The 24,125-nt window shown below is 44.7% G+C and overlaps 1 protein-coding gene and 1 long non-coding RNA gene across 2 annotated transcripts; one reads left to right on the top strand and one right to left on the bottom strand.

Annotated features, from left to right (window-relative positions):
- Window positions 1-4,609: 4,609 nt before the first annotated feature.
- On the bottom strand, window positions 4,610-22,118 carry LOC149869128 (uncharacterized). The gene is made up of 3 exons (XR_016441389.1): window positions 21,237-22,118; window positions 14,094-14,305; window positions 4,610-7,353 (listed from the first exon to the last, which is right to left on the bottom strand). It is a non-coding gene; the product is annotated as an uncharacterized LOC149869128 (long non-coding RNA).
- On the top strand, window positions 17,777-23,826 carry ADCYAP1 (adenylate cyclase activating polypeptide 1). Its single transcript, XM_090039762.1, has 5 exons — window positions 17,777-18,399; window positions 18,637-18,744; window positions 20,741-20,875; window positions 21,170-21,265; window positions 22,126-23,826. Exons 2-5 carry the CDS (start codon window positions 18,644-18,646, stop codon window positions 22,310-22,312), a joined length of 519 nt encoding a protein of 172 aa, XP_089895888.1. The 5' UTR covers window positions 17,777-18,399; window positions 18,637-18,643; the 3' UTR covers window positions 22,313-23,826.
- Window positions 23,827-24,125: the final 299 nt, after the last annotated feature.

The raw sequence follows: 24,125 nt of genomic DNA, 5'->3' as shown, positions 1-24,125 counted from the left end.
AAACCCTGACTTTCCCGGTCTATGGGGTGGGATTCCAGGGGGCATGTGTCTGCAAGCAGGAAATCTGAACTTTCCCCACTTACAAAGACACCTCCAAGATTGCCTGGGGAGCATCTCTAAGTAGGAAAAGTCATGCATGTGCTTTCAGGACCCAATCCTGCATGGGAATTCCTGGGGTGGGCAGGATCAGGCCTTTAGAGCTCCCAGAACACCTGCCTGGGGCAGCTGGAGATCATGGGCACTGGCAACTCTAGGCTGTCATGCCATGAAGTAACAAGTGAATCACTAAATAGTGGCATAAATGGTGAATCAATAATAGTGGCACAATCACTAAATTTTTTTATGACTGCACAAAGGTGATGTCTCTTTCCACCCCATGAGAGCTTCCTGCCACCTAGTGACAAAGCATTGTCATGCTGCTTACTGCAATAATTTGCCCAGAATAACAGGTCATCTGTTTGCTCCAGATGCCAGTGTAATTTACATCTGTGTACAAAACTCACGTAAATCATTGTTAACCTAAGGTGTCCAGGCCCAAAGTCCCATTAATGCATGGAGTATCTGAAATTCAGTTTCAATAGAAACTAATGCCGTCATGGGAAAGTGAAGAAGATATTGCATTGCATTTAAAATGAGGATTTAATTTAATTTTCAGAACCTAGTTTCTTGTTCATAATATTTGTCTAACCACTGGTAGTAGAATAAGTCTGGAAGAGTAAAAAAGTCTGGCTTCACCTCCATGGAGTGCTGTGAGACCCTTTAAAGGATGCCATGGGATACTGTGTTATTAGTACTGTTAGGTATGGAAACACCTATGCATAATTCACAGGATAAACACAGAAATTTCGAATAGGAATTCATAGAATCAAAACCATTCTGACCTGTTGTGGCTGAGGTCTTTCCAACTTCTCTGAAACAGAAAAAATGCTCTATTTTTCCTTAGCCAAAAATATGCATGAAAGTTGTTAATAAATGGGATTTTGCAAGAGGTGCATTGAGTCTAATACAGGGTGCCTTGAGACTAAAAAAAATGTAGAGATCCACTGAGCTAATAAGATGCCTTTTGGAGTTTGAAGATTTGAGAACTTTTACAGACAACTTCTGTCAAGGCTGACTCTTGTGTTGACAGGATCCTTTGAAAAGACTTTGTAGTCTTTTAAAGCTGCTTTTAGTGTGTCGTTATGATGGATCAGGAGAGCAAAAGAAAACTGTTTTCTAACCATGGTCAACCAAAGAGCTTGATTAGAATTTCACATACAGAAACTGATGCCAGACTTTAGATCCTCAAGCAGGCAAAGAGGTAGAAGAGGCTGCATTTGTGTATGGACTCATTCTGCATGGAAATCTGAGCAGATGCTCCTAAAAGGGACTAGGTCTCTCTTGTATAAAGATGTCTACCCAGCAGAGAGGAAATGCTTTGAACAAGGTCAAGACTCATCCCTATAAAATACTAGACATAAATACCTGAGGTTTTGCTTCTAAGAACGTACCTACAAAGCGAAGAGGAACAATTGCATCATAAGGGGATATTCACACTTGCTTTAATTTAGCTATCAAGGGGAATAGCAGGGCTTCATGCCCTCTCAGTAAAATGCTCATCAAAAATAACTTTTACCCTTTGACATCTTATCCAAATATATCCATCTCCTCTTCTTTATAGGAAGAATATATCTATTCTGTTTGCTAGTCCATGCTGGAACCTGTACTGCTATCATCACCTGGGCTAGCAAAATTAAAGCCAGTGGAAGTAGGCCTACCACTACTACAAACACATCTCCATTTTGCTATGAAGACATATCTAAAGGAGGGTCATTGAGAGCTCCACTGGTTGAAACTCTGATGGGGATACAATGAATAAGCATATACTTCAGCTACTGTACCAGTACAAGTGACATCGATGTGCAACCTTCTTCTGGAATTATGCTAACAAAGTATGGGGATAAAATCTGGTGGTATCCTGCATTGCTACAGGTTTTTTTCAACCTTATATTTCATCACTAGGAAGTATCATTTTGTTATTATGATCTGAATTGGACTCTATGCAGTACTGGCTGTGTCAATAGGTTAGATGTTAGGGACCAGGCTGTAGGTGGTCTTGCCTAATAGGTAGACTACTAGGGACTAGGTCAGATTTCAAGAGCCAAATTACCAGATCCAGAGGCAAAGTTTACATGAATCAGATACCAAATTACCAAGTGAAAGGAATCATCCAGAGGTCAAAGTCCAAGAAAAGAGCCAAGCAGGTCAGGCAATGGATCCACACAGATGCCCAAAGCCAGAGTCCAAGAGCAGAGCCAAAATCAGAATTAGGAATCAGAGAAGCCAGAGAGCAAAAGGACCAAGAGGCTTGCTAAAGCAAACCAGGGTCAGAACTGCCACAAGTGGGACTAAATGGGGAGACTGAGCTCCCAGTAACTAATCAGAAAGCCAGGTAGTCAACTAGCTGGGGCAGAACTTATCAGTGGGAGACCCAAGGCAGGTGTGGCTGCCCAGGCCATTAGCCCAGGCTGGACTGCCTGCTAGGGTCCCTTACACTATGATACATTTTCAAGTGCTTTGTCCAAAAGGTGTGGGAGCCCCTGTCAGAGGCTTCCATTGATTCCAGGGGGAGAGTTTTGCACAGTTCTCCTCACTAGAAAGTTTAACTTTGATACGGTTTACATTTCGCACTTAGAAAACAATCATGGAATGCAGGTGGATACAGTACACTCTGCTATATCAGTCCCAAGCTGTTGTGTTTACCCTGTTACCAGTCGAATCCTAAGAGGTCTTGGGCATTCACAGTTCCCATCTATTGCTTTTAAATTTACTTTTAAAACATGCCTACCCAGAGCTCTGGGCCCTTGCATGAACACTAGGATGAGTTCTTTGGGAGTTGCTGAGATACAGCTCCTGGCAGAGCTAAAAGCAACACTTCTGAACTAAAAGGGAATACAAGCAGCAGTTAAGACTGTTGATCTCATGAATCCCTGTGGCATTAAAAAGCCATGTTTAAATTTCCTCTACCCGATAATTTCACAAGCATTAGCACAATGTGACCTCACCCTTTTCTCACTTCATTTATGTAGAAAAAACTATGTTTACAATATCTGCAGCTCTATGTTTTATTTAATCTAACAAGAGCTTTTTAAAGTGTACTTCTTTTCCTAATAGACTCACCCTAACAGTCTTTTCATATGAAACTCACCCTAAAATATATCACCCTAACAAATTGTTGCCTCTCTTCAATATCAGAATACCACAGAATATCAGAATATTGAGAGACAAGGCTTTATTAGGGTAAAATCTTTTATTGGACCAAATGTGCTGTTGCATAAAGTTAGACAAGCTTTCAAATGTGAAACATGGGAGACCTGATGAAGAATGTCTTGCATTCAAAAGCTTGTTCAACTTCATCCCAACTACATAGTTAGTCCAATAAAAGATATCACCCTATGAAATCCTTGCCTCTTGTATAATTTCTGGACCATCCCAGCTACAACATCATTCTTACACTTAGACATTGTCATTTAGCATTGGACAAAGATGTCTTGGAATGCACACCACAGCTGCTTATGCCAATAGCTTCTGAACCGTTTCATAACACAGACAGGATCTTTACAGAGCAAGTCTTGTTGACCCTCTCCACTTGCATTAGCAGTAAATTAGTATCCCTGTGAAAAGGTAACATTCACAAAATTATATAACGTATTTTTAGCTTTTTTACTGCTTTTTAGCAGATGGAAACAAGGAAGAAGTGCCATCACAATGAGACTAGCCTGTCCCCTGCAGTAAAGGTTCAGGGCCTTTGTGGACTAACAGCAAGTTATCCAATGGTTACTGTTAATTTGTAGCCTACAGTTTGGAAGCTGCTGCCTTATTCCGTCAATAACATAAGAACTTGACAACACACTAAGATGACTGCACTGTAAAGTCATACAAGCTATGATTGCTTGTTAAGAAACAAAAATAAGGGGACTAGTGATTCATTTTTTTCTCAATAAAATAAGAAAAGGACACCAGTTCAACAAAAAAAGCTACATTGAGTGGGATGACTAATTCACTACCATTCACTGAATCCACATAGAAAAGGAAGAAAAATAAACTGCTTTTGAAGGACATCTTTTGTGCCTCCAAGAAATCTCTCTGGATGAATAATCTGGTTTTAGTTTTGTACAAGGTTATTTAGGGCCTTGTTAAATGTTATACCATGAGTTGCTCAAATGTTGATCGGTGTTAGCACTACCTCGAGATTGGGGGGTTGTTGGTTATGGCTGTATTGGTCTAAGGACATAGACAGGCAAAGTTCTTTGCCATTGCCTGAAGAAGGGTGTTTGTGCCTGAAAGCTTGTAAAGAACTTTTTCTCAACTATTTAGTTGTTTTAATAAAAGATATCACATCTACCCAAAGAATCTTGCCTACTTTGAGTTTGGAGCAGTCACATTTCAGGCCAACAGGGGCCTGGAGGACTAAAGGTAAGAATCCTGTGCCCCTCCCATTCTGAACTTCTCTTCTGCCCCCTGACCCCAGGGCTCTCCCAGAACCCCACCCCACATTATTCCTGCCCCTGGGGCTCCCCCTGTCCCTTTGAATCCCCCCAGCTACCTCCCCACTCCCAGGGCTTCCCCACCCCCAGTTTAATTGTGCCTGTCTGTCCTGGGGAAGCAGGCAGGGAAGGGTTATCCTGCCTACCCTCCACACTGTAATAACAGGTACTAATTAAATGTGCAGTAACCAGTGCTACTGCACAGTAGTGCAGGAGCATGTCTTTTAAGTGACGCTAATGCCCAGTAGACTAATTTTATTGGCAAAAGCCATGCTATTGTGATAATGCACAGTAGAATTAGTCTATTGCACATTAAGCACCTTGTGTAGACATGCCAGTGGATCAGAAATAAACCTAGGTTGGAGCAGGGTATTTTTAAGCCATGTAAAGGATATTTAAAATGTGTTTCAGGATAATCCAGGGGTTAAAAGCTCCAGGAGTTACCTAAAATTAACAAGGCCCTTAAATTAATCCTCTTCAATTGAAAAAATTAAAAAGCTTCATATGGTTCAGTATACGTTATCTTTTTGTGTTTATAGTTATTTTTGTCAGTCTAAGTGACAGAGATTGCTATGAAGACCAGTGAAAATCATCTCTCCACTGCCACTCTTTTCATGGTGATAGTGTTCTTTTTTGGCTAAAAATCTCACCTAAGCTGACCTACTATTGTTCTGTGAAGAACTCCCCTGGAGACGTATATAACCCATGATGGGCAATCACTTGTGAATGAGTAAGATTGTTTTCCAAGGATCTTAATTAATTGTGAGTCTGCAGGTGGTTCCATAGGCCAATTCTAGATCCACATGTCTTGTTGCAGTGAGGACAGGTTTTTCCAGGGGGGATGGGCACTGTGTTGCTGTGTTGGATGTTCTGATGTTCTTTTCACCTGTTCCTCTTTTCCTCTTCTGCCTGTTGATGAGCTGTTTCAAAGTGCTGAGGTCCCTTCCAAAGAGCCTTCCTCCATTTTGGTTGGTCCTGAGCAAAGGTCTCCCAAGTGTTGATGTCGATGTTACACCTCTTTATGTTTGCCCTCAGAGTGTCTTTGAAGTGTTTTCTTTGCCCTCCACTACTTCACTGACCTTCTCTCAGCTGTGAGAAAAAGATTCTCTTTGGAAGTCAGGAGTCAGGCATGGAAACAGCATGACCTGTCCAGTGAAGTTGGTTTTGGATGATCATGGCCTTAATGCTGTTGGAATTTGCTTCACCCAAGATGCTGATGTTTGTGCATCTATCCTCCCAGCTAATCTAAAGGATCTTGCAAAGGCATAGTTGGTGCTCCTTTTCCAAGCTCTTGCCATGTCTTCTGTATGTGGTCCAAGTTTCTGAGTCATACAGCAGAGTTGGAATGACAATAGCTCAATAAACCAAGAGCTTTGCTTCAGCAAGGATGGCATGATTTAAGAAGACTCTTCTACTCAGATGTCCAAAGGCTGTGCTTGCACATTTCAAGCGTTGTTGTATTTCTGTGTTGATGTCTACCTTTGATGAAAGATGGCTTCCAAGATAGGCAAAGTGATTCACATTCTCTAGCAAGTCTCTGTTGATTTGAATGGAGGGGAGGTTTGTTTCTCCGTTTGGAGCAGGTTGGAAAAGGACTTGCATTTTCCTGATGTTTAGAGTTAGCCCAATACTGTCATAGACTTCCGAGAATACACTAAGAATGGTTTGGAGGTGCATTTCAGATGAGCAATGACAGCATTGCCATCTGCATACTGGAACTCCCTTATGGACATTGTCATGATCTTTGTTTTGGACTTGAGTCTGTGGAGGCTGAAGAGTCTTCCATCCATCCTATACACAATTTCAATTCTAGGTGGGAGCTTTCTGTCAATGAGGTACATTATGGTGGAGATGAAGATGGAAAACACAACCTTGCTTTACTCCAGTTTTCACCTCAAATGGTTCTGTTTGATTCTGTTGTTGAGAACCCTTGCTGACATGTTGTCATGGAGAATTCTCAGAACACTGATGAACTTGTTTGGGCAGCTAGTTTTGGACAGGTTTTTCCATAGGGCTTTGTGGTTTACAGAATTGAAGGCTTTAGCGAGGTTGATGAAGTCCAAATAGAGAGGTCAGTTTTGCTCACAACACTTCTCCTGGATTAGGCTTGCTGTAAAGATCATGTCCGCAGTTCCTCGAGGTGGTCTGAAGCTACTTTGATATTCTGGAATACTTTATTCTGCAAGAGGGATAAGGCGGTTAGCAAGGATATGGGTGATGACTTTCTCAGCAGTGGCCAACAATGAGATGCCTTGGTAATTTCTGCAGTCAGCTGAAGATAGTAACAATCAAGACATCCCTTAGATCAGCTGGGATTTCTTCCTTGTTCTAGATTTTAAGGATGAGGACATGAAGGTGATACATGTAAGTTGTTCTCCTTCTTTGAAAATCTCTGCACGTATTCCATTAACACCAGCTGCCTTGTCATTCTTCATTTTCCCAATGGCACTCCTGACCTCTTCCAGCCCAGGTGGCAAATCAACGTCTTCTCTGATTGCTTTTTGTGGAAAGTTGTTGATCTTATCTTCATTGACAGTTGATCCAGAAGGTCCTGGAAACGTTCTTTCCAGTGAGCACTGATAGATTCATTATTTTTCAGGAGTGTTGTTTCATCCTTTGATCTTGGAGGATTAAGGCCTTGAGTGCCAGGGCTATAGACAGCTTTGATAGCACTGAAGAAGCCACGAGTGTCACAGATGTCAGCAAAATGTTGAATTTCTTTTGATTTCTGAATCCACCACTCATTCTTCAGTTCTCATGTTCTCCTCTGCACCTCTGACTTTGCTTGTTGGTGTGCATTTTTCTTGATAGCAGAGTTGATGTCATTCTGCCAGGCACAGAAAGCCAATACAAGATAAAGGTATTAACTTGTCATAGTCCTTACAAATATATTGACAAAAAAAGAAAATGCTTCACTTCCCTATAAAAATACTAGTTTTTAGAAGTAAGTGCAAATACTTACCTATGGATAGTAGGTTTCCATAACTGTCAGTGAAGTGGAAGTCAGGATGTTAAAGATGAGATGTGAGTTTTGATGCTGACTTCAATAAAATTAAGTTTTTACTCAACAATTCTTTTGTGGCTTTTCCACTATTTAATTATATATTTTTATGGCAGTCTCTGTTGTGCTCAGTGTTTCAGATTGATTATACATATATTAGCAAAAAATCAGTAGGTCCTTTAAACAATTAAATGCTTTGAAGTCTATACTTTTTTTACAGAATAAAACAATTCTTCATCAATGTGTTGCTTGTTAATGGAAGGACAATTTCCTGACCCCGTGCAAAAGAGATTATATCTTCTGATGTCAAAAATAGATCTGAAAGCAGTTGCTTATAGACAATCTTTCTAGTTGTGAAATAATCCACATTAAAAATGAATGAATAGTGACACACTTAAAAGTGAACTACACACTTGATCTGAGCCAAAAAGCTGAGACTAGGTCCTAACACAAAACTCAGTTGGGAGAACTGGTTTAAGGTGATATTAATGTTTATAGATTTATTCAAAAACAAGTTTGGGTGAAGTTACATGTTACACTTTGGCACTTAAAATATGGATGTCCTCATGTTAAACTTCCTTAACTCATGTTCAGTGCCCTCTGAGCATCTCAAAGTTACACCAGTTCAGGTGAGGGTTAACTGTTGGCCATGCTACTTAGCTTGTGTTTGAGTAATTTCAATCTGCTTCAGGAAATAAATGAGCAATTTGCAGTCCTGCAGCATCCCAAGAGGCACTGCTCCCATCCCTTCTTCACCCCCCGAGCAGGATACAGGTCAGGTATCCTGGCTCCTTATCACACCTTGTCCTCTGGTGACAAGTCATAGCTGTGTAGGCAACAGATGATACTAATCATTGCAGCTACTCACAGCACGTTCTACCTTTAACACAGCTTAATAGTCCACAGATTGAGTATGGTATAAATTGTAATGTGTAACTTCACCCTTATTCCCCTCTTGGAGAAAAACTTTAAAAGATCAATTATTTGCCAATGGCATTGTCATCAATGCAAAAATGTGTTTTTCACAGTGGTATAAGTAAAGTACATTAGTTATTTCACCATAAAATTCTAGTAGAGGTAAGTTACTTCTGGGTAGCTAAGTAAGCTGAATACTTTAAACCCCTGTCAGTAGTTGAACTTGCCACATCTACATTTCAGTAAAAAGATAGTGCCTTTATCTCATAATAAAGAAGCATAGATTTTTTCTTTACTACTAAAAACATGTGCATCTTAGAGTAACACAAGTATTCGGGGGACTTTAAGGAACTAGAACAGCATTTCTCAACCTGTGGGTTGCAACCCAAAAGTCGGTTGAAAGAATGTAAGGAAGGGTTGTGAACAACCTTTAAAAATGGATGATCTTCTAAGGGAAAAAAAGGTGGGAAATTGTGGCTTTTCCCTTGCAGGCTGGCAGAGTTCAAGCCTGCAAGAGGCCCCCCATGCCCCCTCTGCCCCACATATTGCGGGTCTGGGGGTGGAGGGCAAAGGAGTAGGAATGAGGGGAATGGAGCAGGACTGGCCATCAATGTTTACAAATGGGTCCTGGTACAAAAAAGCTGAGAGCCACTAAGATAAAATACCTTTTATAGAAAAATCGAGGTGAACTGAAATCAAATCAAATCAGCTCTTCTAAGTAAAATCTCAGGGGATTCAAGTGCCAAGGAAATAGTACACTTGCATTCAATGTGAAAAGTCCAGATCAAAACCTGAGAAATAGAAGTACACCACTGTGAAAAATGCCACATGAAAAGTGAAAAGTTTAAAATTATCCACTGAATATCTACACTCTACTTCAGCTCCATTGTGTTGTGTTGAGGGAGTCCAATTTACTTAACAGCTTTGAAAATATTTGGAATGGAAGTATAGGTCTCAATCTAACAAGGTACTAAGCAGTTCCTGGATTTACTGAACACTTCAACTTTCCAGCAGGTATAAACTCTGTTGAGATCCAATGAGTTTGACATTCCTGCTATAGAAGACTTATAAAGCAGGCTATATTTTTATGCGTACTAAAGGTCTGAACCAGTTCCCACTGAAGTCAGTGAAAACCTGCCATTCTTTTTTAAAGCATCATAATTTTTTAAGCTAAAAGGGTCCATGTTGATAATCTTGTCTGACTTTGTGCATAAAACAGACCATATAATTCCACTTAGAAACTTGGGGTTAATCTAGATCATCTCATTCAGAAAGACAGCCAGTCATGACTTAAAAGGCTCCAAGTGACGGTGACTTTATCTCATTCAGCAGTAATGTGTTCCAATGATTAATAACCTTTACTTTTACAACAATTTCATTTCATTAGGAGGTGGAGTCAGATCAGGCCCCAAGTGGGACAAAATAATGGATCAGGCTTCCTCTGAACATAAAAGGCTAGATTCTGTCCCTTTGAAGGAGGATGAGGAAAGCATTAGTCCACAAATAGCCCATTGAAATCAAAAGTAATAAACATATTACAAATGATAATGCCCTATATTCATGCAAAAGCCAGAAGCCATTTGTAAGGGTGCAGTCACATATAGAATACACACAATGTAAATACAACAAAAGCTATTATATAAACTGACAAGACTGGAAATTGACATTTAAAGGCTATTATTTTCCCCCCACTTCTCTCACTAAAGATTGAATAATTGTATCCAGTGCAAGTGGAAAAATGGTGGCTTGGAGATGTGAAATGCCCCTCCTTCAGCTTTTGTTCAAAATATGCATAACACTACAAACTCTGCATTCCTACCTGAGCCCAATTGTAACTGTAGCCAATTAAGTACATACTACATGAGAGGCTTTACTGCACAGTAGACTAATGTGCAATAAAGTATTGTTGTCTACAAATGTGTGGCATTTACTGTGCAGAAAATTAGTCTACTGTGCAGTTAGGCAGTACCTGTAAACACAGGTACTAGATTAACTGTGCAGTAGTTACTGTGCAGTGGTGGCAGATGACAGAACAATGAGCAATTGTCTCAAGTTGCAGCAAGGGAAGTTTAGGTTACATATTAGGAGGCATTTTCTCACTAGGAGGGTAATAAAACACTGGAACAGGTTACCCAGGGAGGTTGTGGAATCTCCATCTTTGGAGGTTTTTAAGTCCTGGCTAGACACTGGGGATGGTCCTGCTTTGAGCAGGGGGTTGGACTAGAGGTGACCTCCTGAGCTCTCTTCCAACCCTGTGATTCTATGATTCTACTGTGCAGTAGCTCTCTTGTAGATGCTGATCAGGAGCAAATTTGGGGGAGTTTTCTGTCCCCAGTGCTGGTGATGCTCAGCTCCTGGCTCCCCTTAGGACCAATCAGTGTTGGGATGGGGTCACTTTCTGCTACACCCTGTCTTGACGCTATGTGGTTCCTGGCTCCCCACAGGAGCTGGGAGCCAAGCAATGTCAGGACTGGGGAGCTCTGTGCTTCCCTGCTCAGCCAGGGCTCACCAGCAACTGTCCAGCTTGGGAGTCACTGTGAGCTTCTCCAGAAGTGGGACAGCTCCTGGTGAGCCCCCAGGTGGGCAAGGAAGCCCTGCTGGGCACAGGGCTCACTTGTAGCAGTGCATCCCAATATGCATAGGGCCGGGAAGGTTCTGCTTTGCTGCAGCAGCAGCTGTCTCTGAGTCCTGTGCACATTAGGGCCCTTCCCAAAGTGTGTGGTGCCAGGAGGCAGCTGCTTCTGCAGCCAGCAGAGCTGTCCTGCCAGCCCCCTGGGCTAGCAACCTGGAGCAGCCTGGAGCTCCTCCTGGCTGCTGCAGGGGAGCAGAGCAGGGCAGGAGCATTCCTATACCCAGCTGCTCCCACCGGGAGTAGATTTGCTCCCAACAGGGTACATGTGTAGATATACTCCTGGGGAAGGTTTTCTGCTCAGTATTTTACTGTGAAGTAAGCCCATATCACATTAATAGCACCTATAGATGCGCCTACTGAGTCCTACCATTGGTATTTGCCATCCTGACCCCATATCATGTGACAAACTGAAAATAACATCTGACTGCAAGGACTAGTGGTGAAGTTCCCATTGACTTCAATATCATAGAGTCAAGCTCTAAATATACAAAATACTACCAAGGCTGAAACTATGTCATAGAATTGATACCTGGAGCATTCACTTGGAGGATACAGAGACTTTCATACATCTAAATATATAAATTAGTATAATGAATTGTTAGCAACCTTGGGTACAGCATGGTAAATTAAAGATGGAAGAAGCAATATGGACTTGCTAAGATTTTGATTATGTTTTTAATTCTGTCTTAAACTCACTGTCTTTCTTTTGAAAAGGAAATCTGGGGGAAGATATTCAAGGACACAGAGGGGGATTAAGTACAAATTACGTGATTAACTCTAACTGCAAATCAATGGTGGTTGTGTACCTAACTACCATTTGGTCTTTTGAGTATCTCCCCTCACTTTTTTTTTTTTGCAAAGGTGCTTAAATAAAATGTAAGTGTTTCAAATATTGCCTTTTCCTGTGCACTGGAGAGGAGGATGATATTTTACTTTTATCGTTTCTTTCATCCCTAAGGATCTCTAAGTGCTTTACAGATCAGCAAAATACAGAAGTTCTGGCATGAAGTTCCCACTGAGGTTGAGAGCTAACTATCACATTAGTGTGGAAGCTAAAATTTTGATTAAGGAGACTGGAACAAGCATCTTTCTTGTATAAATGCTGTAAGCTCTGCAGCATCATTTTGTCAGGGGCAGTGGTATGTCTAGCTTAAGTATGGTACTCTCTTCCCAGGTACTACCTTAATAAAGTGTATTAAATGGTGAGTTTCATATCTAAGTGCTTAGTTGCATATGCAAACATACCTGCACCACAACTGTACAAGTCTAACAGGCACTTTTGAAAATCTAACCCTTAGGCTTCACATAGCAAACTCCTGCTCTGCACCTTCTATATCCGGTGATACAGGAATGACAACACATAGGGAATACTTTTTGTCAGAAGGCTTGAAATCTTTATCTCTGGAATGCTTGAGAATGGCCAGGGGAGGAGGGGGAGCAGGAAAGTATCCCCAGAGCATCTTTTGGCTTGACTGAAAATGCATAAATTAAGTGACAAGTTAGAACTAAGCTATTCACCAGAGGCACTGGTGTATTTATATTTATAGGGTTGGGTCTGACCCATCTCAGTAAATGTTATTACTTCTAATTGGAATTATTGAGCTGAGTTGGCTTTATGTCAGGCTTGGATTCTCCCATCTTGGAAGAATCCTTGCCCAGCCAGTTAGACAGCTTCTAGGCTGTCTTAAGTTGTGCTTGCAGGGCACAACTAGTGTGAGAGGCCAGATGCCCTCTGATAGTAAGTCAAAGTTACAAAATATCAGCTGTTTTCTAATAGAGAATAAAGATTTTTGTAGCATGAAATTATAGTTACTTCTGTTTATTTTCTTATGCTGCTGCAAGGATAAGGGATGGAACAAATTAATAATTTATTAGAACAACTATTTCTGGTAATTCTAAGCTATAAATAAGTTTAGATGTGTCATTAAGTAATACCCCAGAACTACAAAGGGTTTATGTTTTTAATATAAGGTATATGGAAGCCCTTCTGTCCTTAAAGATTTGGCTGAAGCTCTCTTACAGTTGGGTATATAGACCAGTACTTTCAATTCACAGTGGGTTACAGCTTCATATACAAGCACCTAGAACACAAGTATATTTTAGCCTTGGTTACTTTAAAGAAAAAACCAAAAAAGAATGTGTTATGTGCAACTGATGTAAACTAGTGTAGATCTGAAGAATGTTGTGGAGCTCTGCTGACTCATACCAGCCACAGATTCAAAGATCTGCCCCACTGTCTGTAGGCCTGACCCTGAACACTGAAGTCAATGGGAATTTAATGACTTTAATGAATTTAATGAGAACAGGATTGGCTTTTTAACTATTGCCAGGGGCCTTTACTGCATATTCAGAAAAAACTCTGTGATATGCTGCAACTTGCTTGAAAGCAGGGCATTCCAATATTCAGTCACCAGAAAAAAGGAATTTTTAAAGCTTGTCCCTGGGAAACTGTTCCTCTCTTCCCCAAATGTAAAATATAATCAAATCTTTTCTGACCTGTAGAATGTGAATTCACTTGTAGGGAGGAGGGGCTAAGAAGAAGAGAGGCACACTGATTATCTGAAGAAAGGATTTGTCGCCTTGTCTTCAGGGCAGTATGGTTGTGTATACATCCAGAGTAACTAAGAACAGATCAGGCCTACCATCTATATTTTTTGTTATATGAACTTTTGTGTAGACTCCCCAGCAGGGCACTAGCAGTCAAATAGCTGCTAATCTAACTCCAAGGAATGTGGGCAAGGGGAATGCATCTGGGGTTAGAAGTCTAAGGTTCTGTCTGATGTGGCAGTGTGCTGGGAGTGGAAGAGGAGTTGTTGGAACTGATGCTTGCATACAGGGGATTCAAGTGTGGAAGGAAGTGTTTTTCTCATAATGCACGAATATTTAAGACGTGCCTGTATTTAAGCTGATTCAGTGATATATTGGGTTTGCTAAAGGATGGTATAGGAGTTTCTGATGAACCCTCACAGGGAATTTGCTGTGGTTGCATCTGGCCATGTGCTCCCTGCTGATCACTCACCTGATTGCTCTCAAGTGACACAGCTGATGGATCCCTATGTGTTTTAAATTTCTGAACTCTGCACCAAATCTAAGCACTTCCATTCAGCCCAGGGAGGAGGAGGTCTCATCTGCTCACTCTCTGGGGGAAAACTGTTTAGCTGTCCTCTGCCCAGTCCTTACTCCTTAGACTCCTGGCTCCTTGTGCAGGCAGTTTCTTCTTAGCTTCAACTGCTGAAAATCATCAAAGGGACAAATAGATCAGTTTCTGCACTTTAATAACTTTCCTATCCCTCTTGTCAAGTAACTCCTAGCTCAGCCTCTGTTCACAGGTGACTTAATTGTCAGGATGATTTCTATACTGACAATCCAATCCTCCCTGATGATGGGTCTCTTATTGTTAAAAGAAATTATATCTTAATGATATAGCACTTAAGTCAACAATCCTCTACTGTTAGTCCTATGTCAGTGTCCTTGAGGAATTTTTATTGAGGATGGAGGGATGGAAGTTGACAGACTATGGGAAGGCAAAGACCAGCCTTGCAATCAAAGTACAGTTTACAGTCTGACACCGATATAAGCAAAGTTCATAACCTCAATCAAAATCCACAAATAGCTCATAGATTGATTCCCCAGATGGTCATAGTTTTGCATTAAGCTTTGGAATTGAAAATAATAAACTGTTTCATCAATCCTCATTGAGAATATGTTCCTAAATCACAGAGATTTTTGTTCATTATTATGATGAAAGAATTAATTCTTTTCTTTTCTTGTTAAGACAGAAGTGATACTTTGTAGTGAAACCAGGTGTGCTAAATACTTCCATTTTGCTTTGAAAGACATCTTTAGGTGAGGCTTGCCAAGGAATGATGGAAAGATGGGATGGCTAGGTCTCCACAAATACAAGTTTTTTCCTCCTGGTTTGTAGACTGGTTGTAGACAAGATGCTATGATAAAGCTCCAGATGCTATGATATTTTCATAACATTTACATATGGAAAGAGGTTTGAGAAGATAGAAGCTGCATCAGTGAAATGCCCATGCTTGAAATAAAAGTTTTAACAACAAAGCCATGTTAGAACCAACAATCTGATGAAATAAATTAACATTCATCCTATATCAGGCTCAGAGGCTCACTGACACTTAAAATGTTGATGTAAACTTTAAAATATACACTATAAAATGTTTTAAATGCAACTAGCACATGCAGATAAATTAAAATGCCTGTTTGTAACCAGATGCTGAGGTACAGGCAACACTGAGGATAAAGTATTGTGAATTTGAAATCCCTTTCACTTTTCAAATGACAGTCAGTTTGAAAGGTACTTCCTTCTACAAACTAAAATCAAACCTTTACTGTTACTTCAACATGGTTTTTAATATTATTTATATGTATTATACACAAACCTGTATAGAATAGAATAGTATACTCTTCTTGTAGGTGGAAAGGCAGGAGAAGGAAACAGGTCCTTTGATTTAATAATCTGGTAGGTGCTGTGAGCTGCTGAAGGGTGTGTAATGGAGGAACACGTTAAAGAGGGTTTATGGATAAATCCAATCTCTGGACGCCAAACCCCTCCAAACCCGATTTGGTTTTATTCTGGAAAATAACCTTCCGTTTCTTGCTAGGGTTTCACCTGCACCCGACTGAATGGGGGTTTTAGGATTTGGCCCTAGCTGTGTTTTTCTTTACTAGATCATGAAGATAACAAACTCCCCACTTGGTGGCAGCCTCTACTTAAGCTGAATATCTCTACTTTAGCCCAGCATCTGAGAAATGTACCAGTACTTCTATAAATCCAAACAGTTTGAAATTCACTGGGGAAAAAAGATCAGAAGTTTTAATAAGTTCGCTCAGACATTATCCTGGCAAATCTGATGGCCAGAACCACTAATTGTTTTTCCCTTTGGGACAATGAATTTCTTGTTATTTGGCCATGCCAGCTCTAGATATTTTATTGTTTGCCAAATGCCAGAAGAACGATTCAGTATTTCCACTAGTTTCTATAAAACCAATCGCCTCTAAAAGAAGCTTGCATTATGTACCGAGGCTTTTTATAATCGCATCCCCCATGCTTTCTAAGGGAATCATTCATTCAAGTTCTATTTCCTTTCCCTCCGGAAAAATAGTGAAATCCTAACTGATCATAATAGGAACTGTAATTGTATGGGGTTTGAGCAATCGATTTGAGCTCAAGCAGCTCATTTAAACATGTTGCACCGAAACCACTGGAATAGGAAACAGGAGAACGAAATTATCGCTGCTTCCTGAATTCTCTGCTTATGATCCAAATAATTAAAACGCGCAGTAATGGCTCCTGCCGTCTGCATTTCTCTGGATAATTCTCGGAAATGAATGTGAATTTCTACCGTTGAGGGAGAACCAGAAGATCATCAAAATAGCAAGAGGCTGGGAAGTCAGGCAATGGGCTCCCCACAACGCGGCCATGACGCCACGTCATTTTCAGGAAAAGGAGACGAGGGATTCCCTGAAGAGTCCCTCAGCAAATGAACTTTTCATGGAAACCCTCTCCCCCTCTTCCAGTCTGCCTCTCTTCCCCTACAAAGGGCTCTGATCGCAGTCGCAGGGTTGCATCAGGCAGGAAGGAAAAGGGGAAAACGGTGAAGATCAGACATTAAAATAAATAAGAATCATAAAGAAGGGACCGGCTGCTGCCCTCCCCTTTCTTGTAAATGACAAGTCATTCGGGGCTTGCGGATAGTTAATGCTTTCAGGCACCTAAGGAGGATCGTTGTTGCTGACAAGATAGTGCACTACGGTCAGGATCAATGTAATACCTTGGCCATATGTTTTCCCAAGTAAAATGTAGCACCTTTGCACTATGGTTTCCAAAGTAAAAAGGGACATTATCCTCTCAACCCCTCCCACCTCCACCCTGCCCAGGTCTGACGAGAGTTTACTGTAAATATTTGGTTGCCAGTCGATGACTGTGAGACACCATCGATGTATAGGCTAACTGATGACAGTGATAATGATCCCAGTGGGAGCGCTGAAGGTGTGGGGGGGAGAACCCGTTGAAAACCTTATTTTAATAGAGTCCCTTGATTGTCCCTGGCTCCCAGTTCAGCACCTGGAAGTTTGGACAGCTCCAGCGAGGAAGCCCTGGATTTGCTTCCAGCTAATCAATCCACCCACCAGCCAGAAACTGACAATTACAAACTCTAATTAGAAAATGACTGAGAAGCCTACAGGACTTCAAAGGGCCTTAAAAGGAACAACAGGAGCAACTTATCGTTTCATTGAATGGCCCCGTTTAAGGGAACATATATGCCAGAGTAGGACCCTTGGGCTTGCTCAACGAATACAGAGAGAAGTGATCTCATCAGATCTAATCTTCCCAAATAAATAAATCTTGGGTTTTTTTGGCTGAAGCTGGTCGAGTCCAGCAGTGGAGATGGCCTCTGGAAAAGCTTAGCCATTTCCTTCTGAGTTTGTACCCCCCGCTCCCTACTCGGGGAGCAGGTCACACTTGAAAATCAGAACAAATCTTTTAGCCCTCTGGGGGAGGGGGAGGGGAGTGTAAGTTCGTGTTTATGAGAAGCTTATGACTCCCGATCAGATCATCCGTGAGGAAGGCACAGAATTGTTCTGTTCCTTGAGGAATTGGGTGGTGACGTCTTTTCTGATACCCGATTATTACGTGACTGCAAAAAAAAAAAAAAAAAAAGTCATTTGATTCATGAATAAAAATCCGAACGCCACAACAGGGCAACAAACACTATCGTGCCGGCCTTAAAGGTAACACGCAGGCGGCTGTTTACAAAGAAGGCTCTCGGTAAAGCAGGGGGTTTGCTGCTCATTGCCTAGATTGCGAGCTGAGGAAGGCTGGCCAACTTCGGAGCCTCCGAACAAGGATCAGAAGAAGGAGAAAGCGGCAGCTGAAGCATCTCAGTGGAGGGGAAGACCTGGGGAAGAGATCAGCCTCCCTCAGGCAGCTGCCAGGCACAGCCCTCGCCTGTCTCCCGCCTCCTCCTCCGCCTGCCTTGGCTTTCTTCTCCGCAGCCCCGCGCTCCTCTCTGCCGGGCTCGCTTCCCTCCCTCCCCCCTGCCCCTTCCCCAGGCTGACTCTGTGCTGCTTCCTGCAAACTTTTTTTTTTGCCCCTTTTTTTTGTCCTCCCCCTCCCCCCCAGCGGATCCCAGCACAGCCGCGCGTTTTGTCCAGCGGAGAGGCGATGCCGCGAGAGTTTTAACCGCTGAAACTTGGGAGACACTTCTCCTCCTCCTCCTCCTTCTCCGCTCCCCTCATCCCCGATCCCCCCTTTCTGTTTGCAGCAAACGCTCTCAGTGCCGGGTGTGAAGAGTTTCATGGTAAGGAGACGGAGTGGGAGCGGAGGCAGGAGGCAGGAGGCGGGGGAGGATGCGCGGCGGCCGGGCAGGAGGGGCTGGCGCGGGAAGGGACCGGGCGCACGGAGCCGCGGGGCCGGGGCTGCCCGACCACCCGGGGTCCCTGCAGCCTGGGCGGCGGCCGATCCCGGCGGGCAAAGCTAGGGAGGAAAGGGCAAGCGACAGGAGCGCTTCTTTCTGACGGCTCTTTCTTTTCCCCAGAGTGGCAATGTGTAGCAAAGCGATCCTAGCGCTGCTGGTCTATGGGATAATAATGCACTGCAGCGTCTACTGCTCACCTGCGGCCGGGCTCCAGTACCCTGCGCTAAGGTAGGTGCCCCCTTCCCCCGGCCGGGTGCCTCCGCAGGACCTGCCGCCTTCACGGTGACCTCTCTTCCCCCGGGGTGGGGAAAGGCAGCTAGGCAGACAAAAGAGACCCCTACCATCCGTGGCTATTCGCTGGCTGCAGCCACCTGGAGGGAGCTGCTCGGTCCACGGCGGGGCAGCGGGCGAGATGCTCCGCTAAGGGCAGGGCGAGGGACTTCACTCCCACCACGGCTCGTTGCCCAAAAGGGGCTCCGGCTGCTCACCTCCGGCCCGCGCCGCCTGGGGTGCTGCTTCTCAACTCGCGGGGCACCCCTCCGCTTTGCATCCAGGGAAACGATTGTCTCCTGGCCCGGGAGCCTGGCCCCGCGGGCATCCACCTTTCTTTCCTGGCGGGCACGCAGCATCGGGCTCTCCCGCTCTGGCAGCTGGCCATCGCCTGCTCCAGTTGAGCTAACCCGGATTTGTAGGTAGACAGGGACCTAGGGGCAAACTGCTGGCACCCTGCTGCAAGGCTGGCTTCGAGACTAGCACGTCTGTGGCAATCCAGCTCTCAGGGACCGGGGGAGAGCTCTGCTCTAGCTCAAGGCATCCATCCATCCATCTATCCATCTCTCATCCATCCATCCATTTCTCTCTCTCTCTCTATCCCCACGTTTCTGCCTCAAGGAGAGGAAAGTCCGCCCCAAGCTGTGGGGCTTTTGTCCAGGTAGTTTGCTGCCCAGTTTCTGGGCTAGCCCAGGGGTTAGACACGAGCGGCCGCTGGATGTGGGTTTTAGCTGAGGCCGTACCCGCTCCTTTTCCAGACCGGGGCGAGGAAGAGCCCTTTGGCTTCTGGGAGGCTCGGGTCTCCTCTGCCCCGTCCCCAGCTGCCAGGTCTCCTGTGCTTAGTGCACTTGAAGCAGGGAGGCGAGCCCGGGAGGGGGGCAGCCCTGGGCCAGCTGTGAAACAAAGGAGAGGCTTCCCAGCCCCGAGCCCTGCCCGCTTTCCCCTTCAGGCAGCAACACAGGAGAATTGGGGGAGCCTCTCATTCCCCCACCCCCCAGGTAAAATCCCCCTCCCCGCCCCTCCCGGGGCCGCCCGGCTTGGAGTGAGGCCTGGACCCCTCCCAGCCCCCCTGCGGGACAACCCACCCTCTCCCTGCCTTGTCCTCAGACGACCCCAGGCTGCGCTGCCCCCTTCCCTCCTGCCCGGCCAGGGGCTTCCTCTCCCCCACTCCCGGGCAGGCATTTCCCTGGGCTGGGGGTGGCAAGGAGGAGAGGGGAGCTTTCCTTGGAGGGAGCCTGCCTCGGTTCATTCAGACGCCTGAATTAGCAGGAGTGAAACACTTTAGGGGCATCTATTATTAATGTCCCTGCCAGAGCCGGAGGACGCAAATAGCTGTCTGACCTACATCAAGCTGCAGAGAGGGGGAGAGAAGGGGCGGGGGCGGGGAAAGAAACCCCTATCAAATCCCAAGTGATCAGACAGGGCAGAGACACCAGTCAGCGACCTCCCTCCCCCCTCCCCAAACAAACATGACCAGGGCAGCTGGAGAGGAAGACCTGCAAAGGGTTCAAGGCAGCGCATCCGATTCCTCCCGGGGAGATGTTGTGGGGGGGGGGGGGGGGATCCGGGGTCTCCCCACGGGCAACGTGCCTCGCATTGTCTTGTGTAAGTCCCGGGTGCCTCCCTCCGCCCCCGCGGCGGGTGTGTGCGCGGGCGCGCTCCTGCGCGGGTGTGCAGTCTGGCAGCCGCCGGGACCGGGCCGGGCGCCACCAGCCGGCTAATCTGCCAGCCCGGGGCAGGTCGGGTTGCTTGCGGGTGTCCTGACCCGGCGGGTGAGACGGGTGGGGAGGGGAGGCGGGCTAGGTGTGTCTGCGGGCTCCGCCGCCGCCGCCTCCCAAGCGATCCTCAGGGATAAAGCCTGGGAGGGGGAGGCTCGGGCCGTGCAGAGCACCCCCCTTGCGGAGTCGAGCAGCGGCTCGGCTCTGACTGCCTTCCCTCCGCCCTGCCTTTGTAGGCTGGAAGATGAAGTGTACGACGAGGACGGCAACATGCTGCAGGACTTCTCCTACGACCGAGACCCCCTGGGCTTAGCCAACCCCCCGTCCGCGCTAGACGACATGTACACCTTGTACTACCCGCCGGAAAAGAGGTGACTGGAGGAAAGCCCTGGTCCCTCGCCCCCGAGCAGATCTGGAGGCAGCAGCCGCGCCCACGTCCCCGGCCATGCCCTGCTGCGGGGGGAGACTGGGATCAGCCTTGCCCCCCCCCGCACCTGCAGCCCTCGGGACTGCCCCGCGGGGAGGGCAGCGGCGGGCGGGCGGTGCCCTCCGGCGCAGAGACCCACCAGCCGGCCGGGGACCTCCCGCTGCAGGACAAGCCCCTGCCCCTCCCCCCCCAGCCACCGAGCCTCCTCGTTAACGTGTGATCTTTGTTTCCCGCCTAGGCACGCCGATGGCATCTTTAACAAAGCCTACAGGAAAGTCCTGGGCCAGTTATCCGCGAGGAAGTACCTGCACTCTCTGATGGCCAAGCGGGTGGGGTAAGCCGGGCCGCTTGCTTGCTTGCTTGTACCGCCCGAGACAATGCGGGCGCCGCCGCCGCGCTCTCCCCTTGCCACCGGGGAGAGAGAGGTGCGGGGACAAAGTCCGGGCGGACTCAGACAGCATCCAAACCCAGAGCCAGCTGGTCACGTTAAAGAAACTTCAGCCTGTGGGAAGAATCTCCTGTGGGAAGAACTGGGGGAGAGTCTGTAGCTTTTCAGGCAGATCGGCATCCAGTGCAGGGAGTAGAAAAGCCTCCGCCTCAATACAGCCTTAATTTAAAAAATAATAATCAAAAAGGGGGTGGTGGGGAGCTAGGCGGGGGCGGGGGGGAGTGGCCCGTTGAAAATCAGACATCCTGGCACGAGACGAGCCCCGTGTAATGAACATTATTTCAGCAGAAGGTAACATTTTAATAAAGCCCATGGGAGGAGAGATTACATTTCCGTGATGAATAATTCATGCCGGGGATATATTGTCTCCCGACTGTCGACTTATATTATGATCAGGCTCCCAGTTTCGCAGCATGTTTGCAGAGAGTCTTTGTTTCCTTTTGCTTCCCCAAGGCTAAGCGGTCTACGTGTTGCTTTAGAGGGGTAATAACAAATAATCAATCCCCAGAATAAAACCGCTTGGAAAACACCCTCCCCCACACCCCCACCCCCTCTTTGAAACCAAGCTAACTACTACGCCGTTCTCTAAGTAAGGCTCAGGATCTCATGGAAAGGTTAAGGGAGCCCGGGAGCAATGCAAATCAGGATGGACCTCCAGGGGATGCGGGCGGTGTGCGGCGGGGGGAGGGAAAGGCGAGACAGGGCAGCAGAGCCAGATGTTTGCAGCTGTCGTTTGCTCTTTGCAGCGGTGCCAGCAGCGGCCTGGAAGACGACTCGGAACCGCTCTCCAAACGGCACTCGGATGGCATCTTCACAGACAGCTACAGCCGCTATCGGAAACAAATGGCTGTCAAGAAATACTTGGCAGCGGTCTTGGGGAAAAGGTATAAACAAAGAGTTAAAAACAAAGGACGCCGAGTAGCGTATTTGTAGCGATGAGTAACCAGCCACGCCTGTGTATACAATGCCCTAAAAAAAAAGAAAAGAAAAAAAAAAGAAAAAAAAAGTCATTTCCAAACTGACTGAACAATCACCGCTCCTGTGTATTTAAACATGTATTTATGTATGAAGTAAAGCCATTAAATGAATATTTTGATAATAATATTGTTTTTCTTTTGTACAAAAAGCACTAGAGAAACGCACAGATCTACTTTGTGGACCAATCCTTAAGTTATATATATACTATATAAATATATATATATAAATACTACTTGCTGAGACTAGAGGACAAATCTTCATATAAAGCGTGCACAAGAGCAAGAATTCGCCTGAGCTGTTTATGTTTTTATATAAAATAAATAGAAAAAAAAGACAATCATTGTTTTGAATATTGCTCCTATTTTTGTAACGGAAATTAAAAAGGAGAGTATTTTTATCCACGACAGGGTCGAAGACATTAATATTCACCATTTGCTACTGTATATAGACAATGATGCCCTGCTACAAGGAGATTATGATGATAATGATTTGGGAGAATTTCTGAGGCAGATTCTTTTCCCTGGTGAGTCCCAAGACAGGCTCTTTTGCCACAAGCCTATCTGAAGGGGCACGGCCCCCCTTGCTAGAGATTTCAATTTTTCTGCTTTCTTTGATTCCAGTTTTATATGTATTTGTGTCTCCTCAAACACTGATCGGAGCGGATTAATCCTCCGGCGGTGAAACAACAGCTCTATCAAAATTTGTGCATCTCTGTTGACTATTGGAGGGTGGGGGAGGACTATATATATATATCTATATCTATATCTATCTTTAAAAGAAAACAACGATCTCTAATTAGCCCCGTTCTTTATTCTACTTGCTGGTTGGGCATAGCTACAGAACAAAACAAGCCGGAAATTAGACCCATTGAAAAAAGAGTTTGAAATTTTGCTACTGGAAGCGATAGAGCGCAGATCAGAGAGGAAGTGCCCCTAACGGGTGGGTGGCGCCAGGCTGCCAGAAGACCTGGGTAACATGAGACGATCCCACTTGAGATCCACTACCCAGCTGATCTCGGTCAGCTTGGTACTGGACTCGATGCAAAGTACAATGTGTTACTCTCTCCAGTGCTGTCCATGCTTCTCATCATGTGTAATGGCCAGGAATCTCTCCCTTTGATCTTTCAATTGGAGTTGCTCCTTTCCTTTGTTGTTTTCTTGTAGCCCTTTCATCCTGTCTTGCAGTATTTAAGCTCTGTTACCCATCGGAGTCAGTTCTTTTTCTCCTTCTTTTCTTTTCTTTTTTAAAAAGATTGTGAACGCCTCTCTCACTCTTCTGTTCTGTTTTATGCAAGCTCTTATTGTAAAAGTTTAGGAACCCCTGTTGTAGCTACCACTAAATAATTATGCACTACTACTGAAGTTTTTGTTCTTTGTTTATTGAGTTTGGAGGTAAAATGTATTTTTCTACATTATGGCTTATTGCTGAGTAAAATTTATTTCATAAAACCAACTTTTGTCAATACAGAATGTGTAGTGTTCACCTGCGGTTCAGTTTCTAATGACCGATAAATCATTTTAACCTCATCTTTATATGTACGGAGTTATATCTTACCTTCTGGGGAAAAAAAGACTGAAACCCGATCGAGGAAGCTTTCCATCCCCTCTCTTTTAAAGGTGATGTGCACGTAAGTTTCCTTGCAGATCACTCAACATAGCGGTATGATGGAGGCATCATTTAAAAGAAATGAACCACCCCCAAATTACAGACATCGATTGCTTTTTATTTTTATTTAAAAAACACCCACTTGTCAAATTTAAAAGACCTT

The sequence above is a fragment of the Crocodylus siamensis genome, chromosome 3 (genome assembly GCF_052110815.1).
Source record: "Crocodylus siamensis isolate JL-2025a chromosome 3, ASM5211081v1, whole genome shotgun sequence".
Taxonomy (NCBI): domain Eukaryota; kingdom Metazoa; phylum Chordata; order Crocodylia; family Crocodylidae; genus Crocodylus; species Crocodylus siamensis.
Note: the sequence above shows the minus strand (reverse complement) of the source record. Positions and strands in the feature narration are given on the sequence as shown.

Excerpts from the sequence above, each read along its gene's own strand:
- ADCYAP1 (XM_090039762.1), top strand. The coding sequence starts at position 18,644 with ATGTGTAGCAAAGCGATCCTAGCGCTGCTGGTCTATGGGATAATAATG. Across the intron at positions 18,745-20,740 it reads CTCCAGTACCCTGCGCTAAG|GCTGGAAGATGAAGTGTACG; the intron begins GTAGGTGCCCCC and ends CTGCCTTTGTAG. Across the intron at positions 20,876-21,169 it reads TACTACCCGCCGGAAAAGAG|GCACGCCGATGGCATCTTTA; the intron begins GTGACTGGAGGA and ends TTTCCCGCCTAG.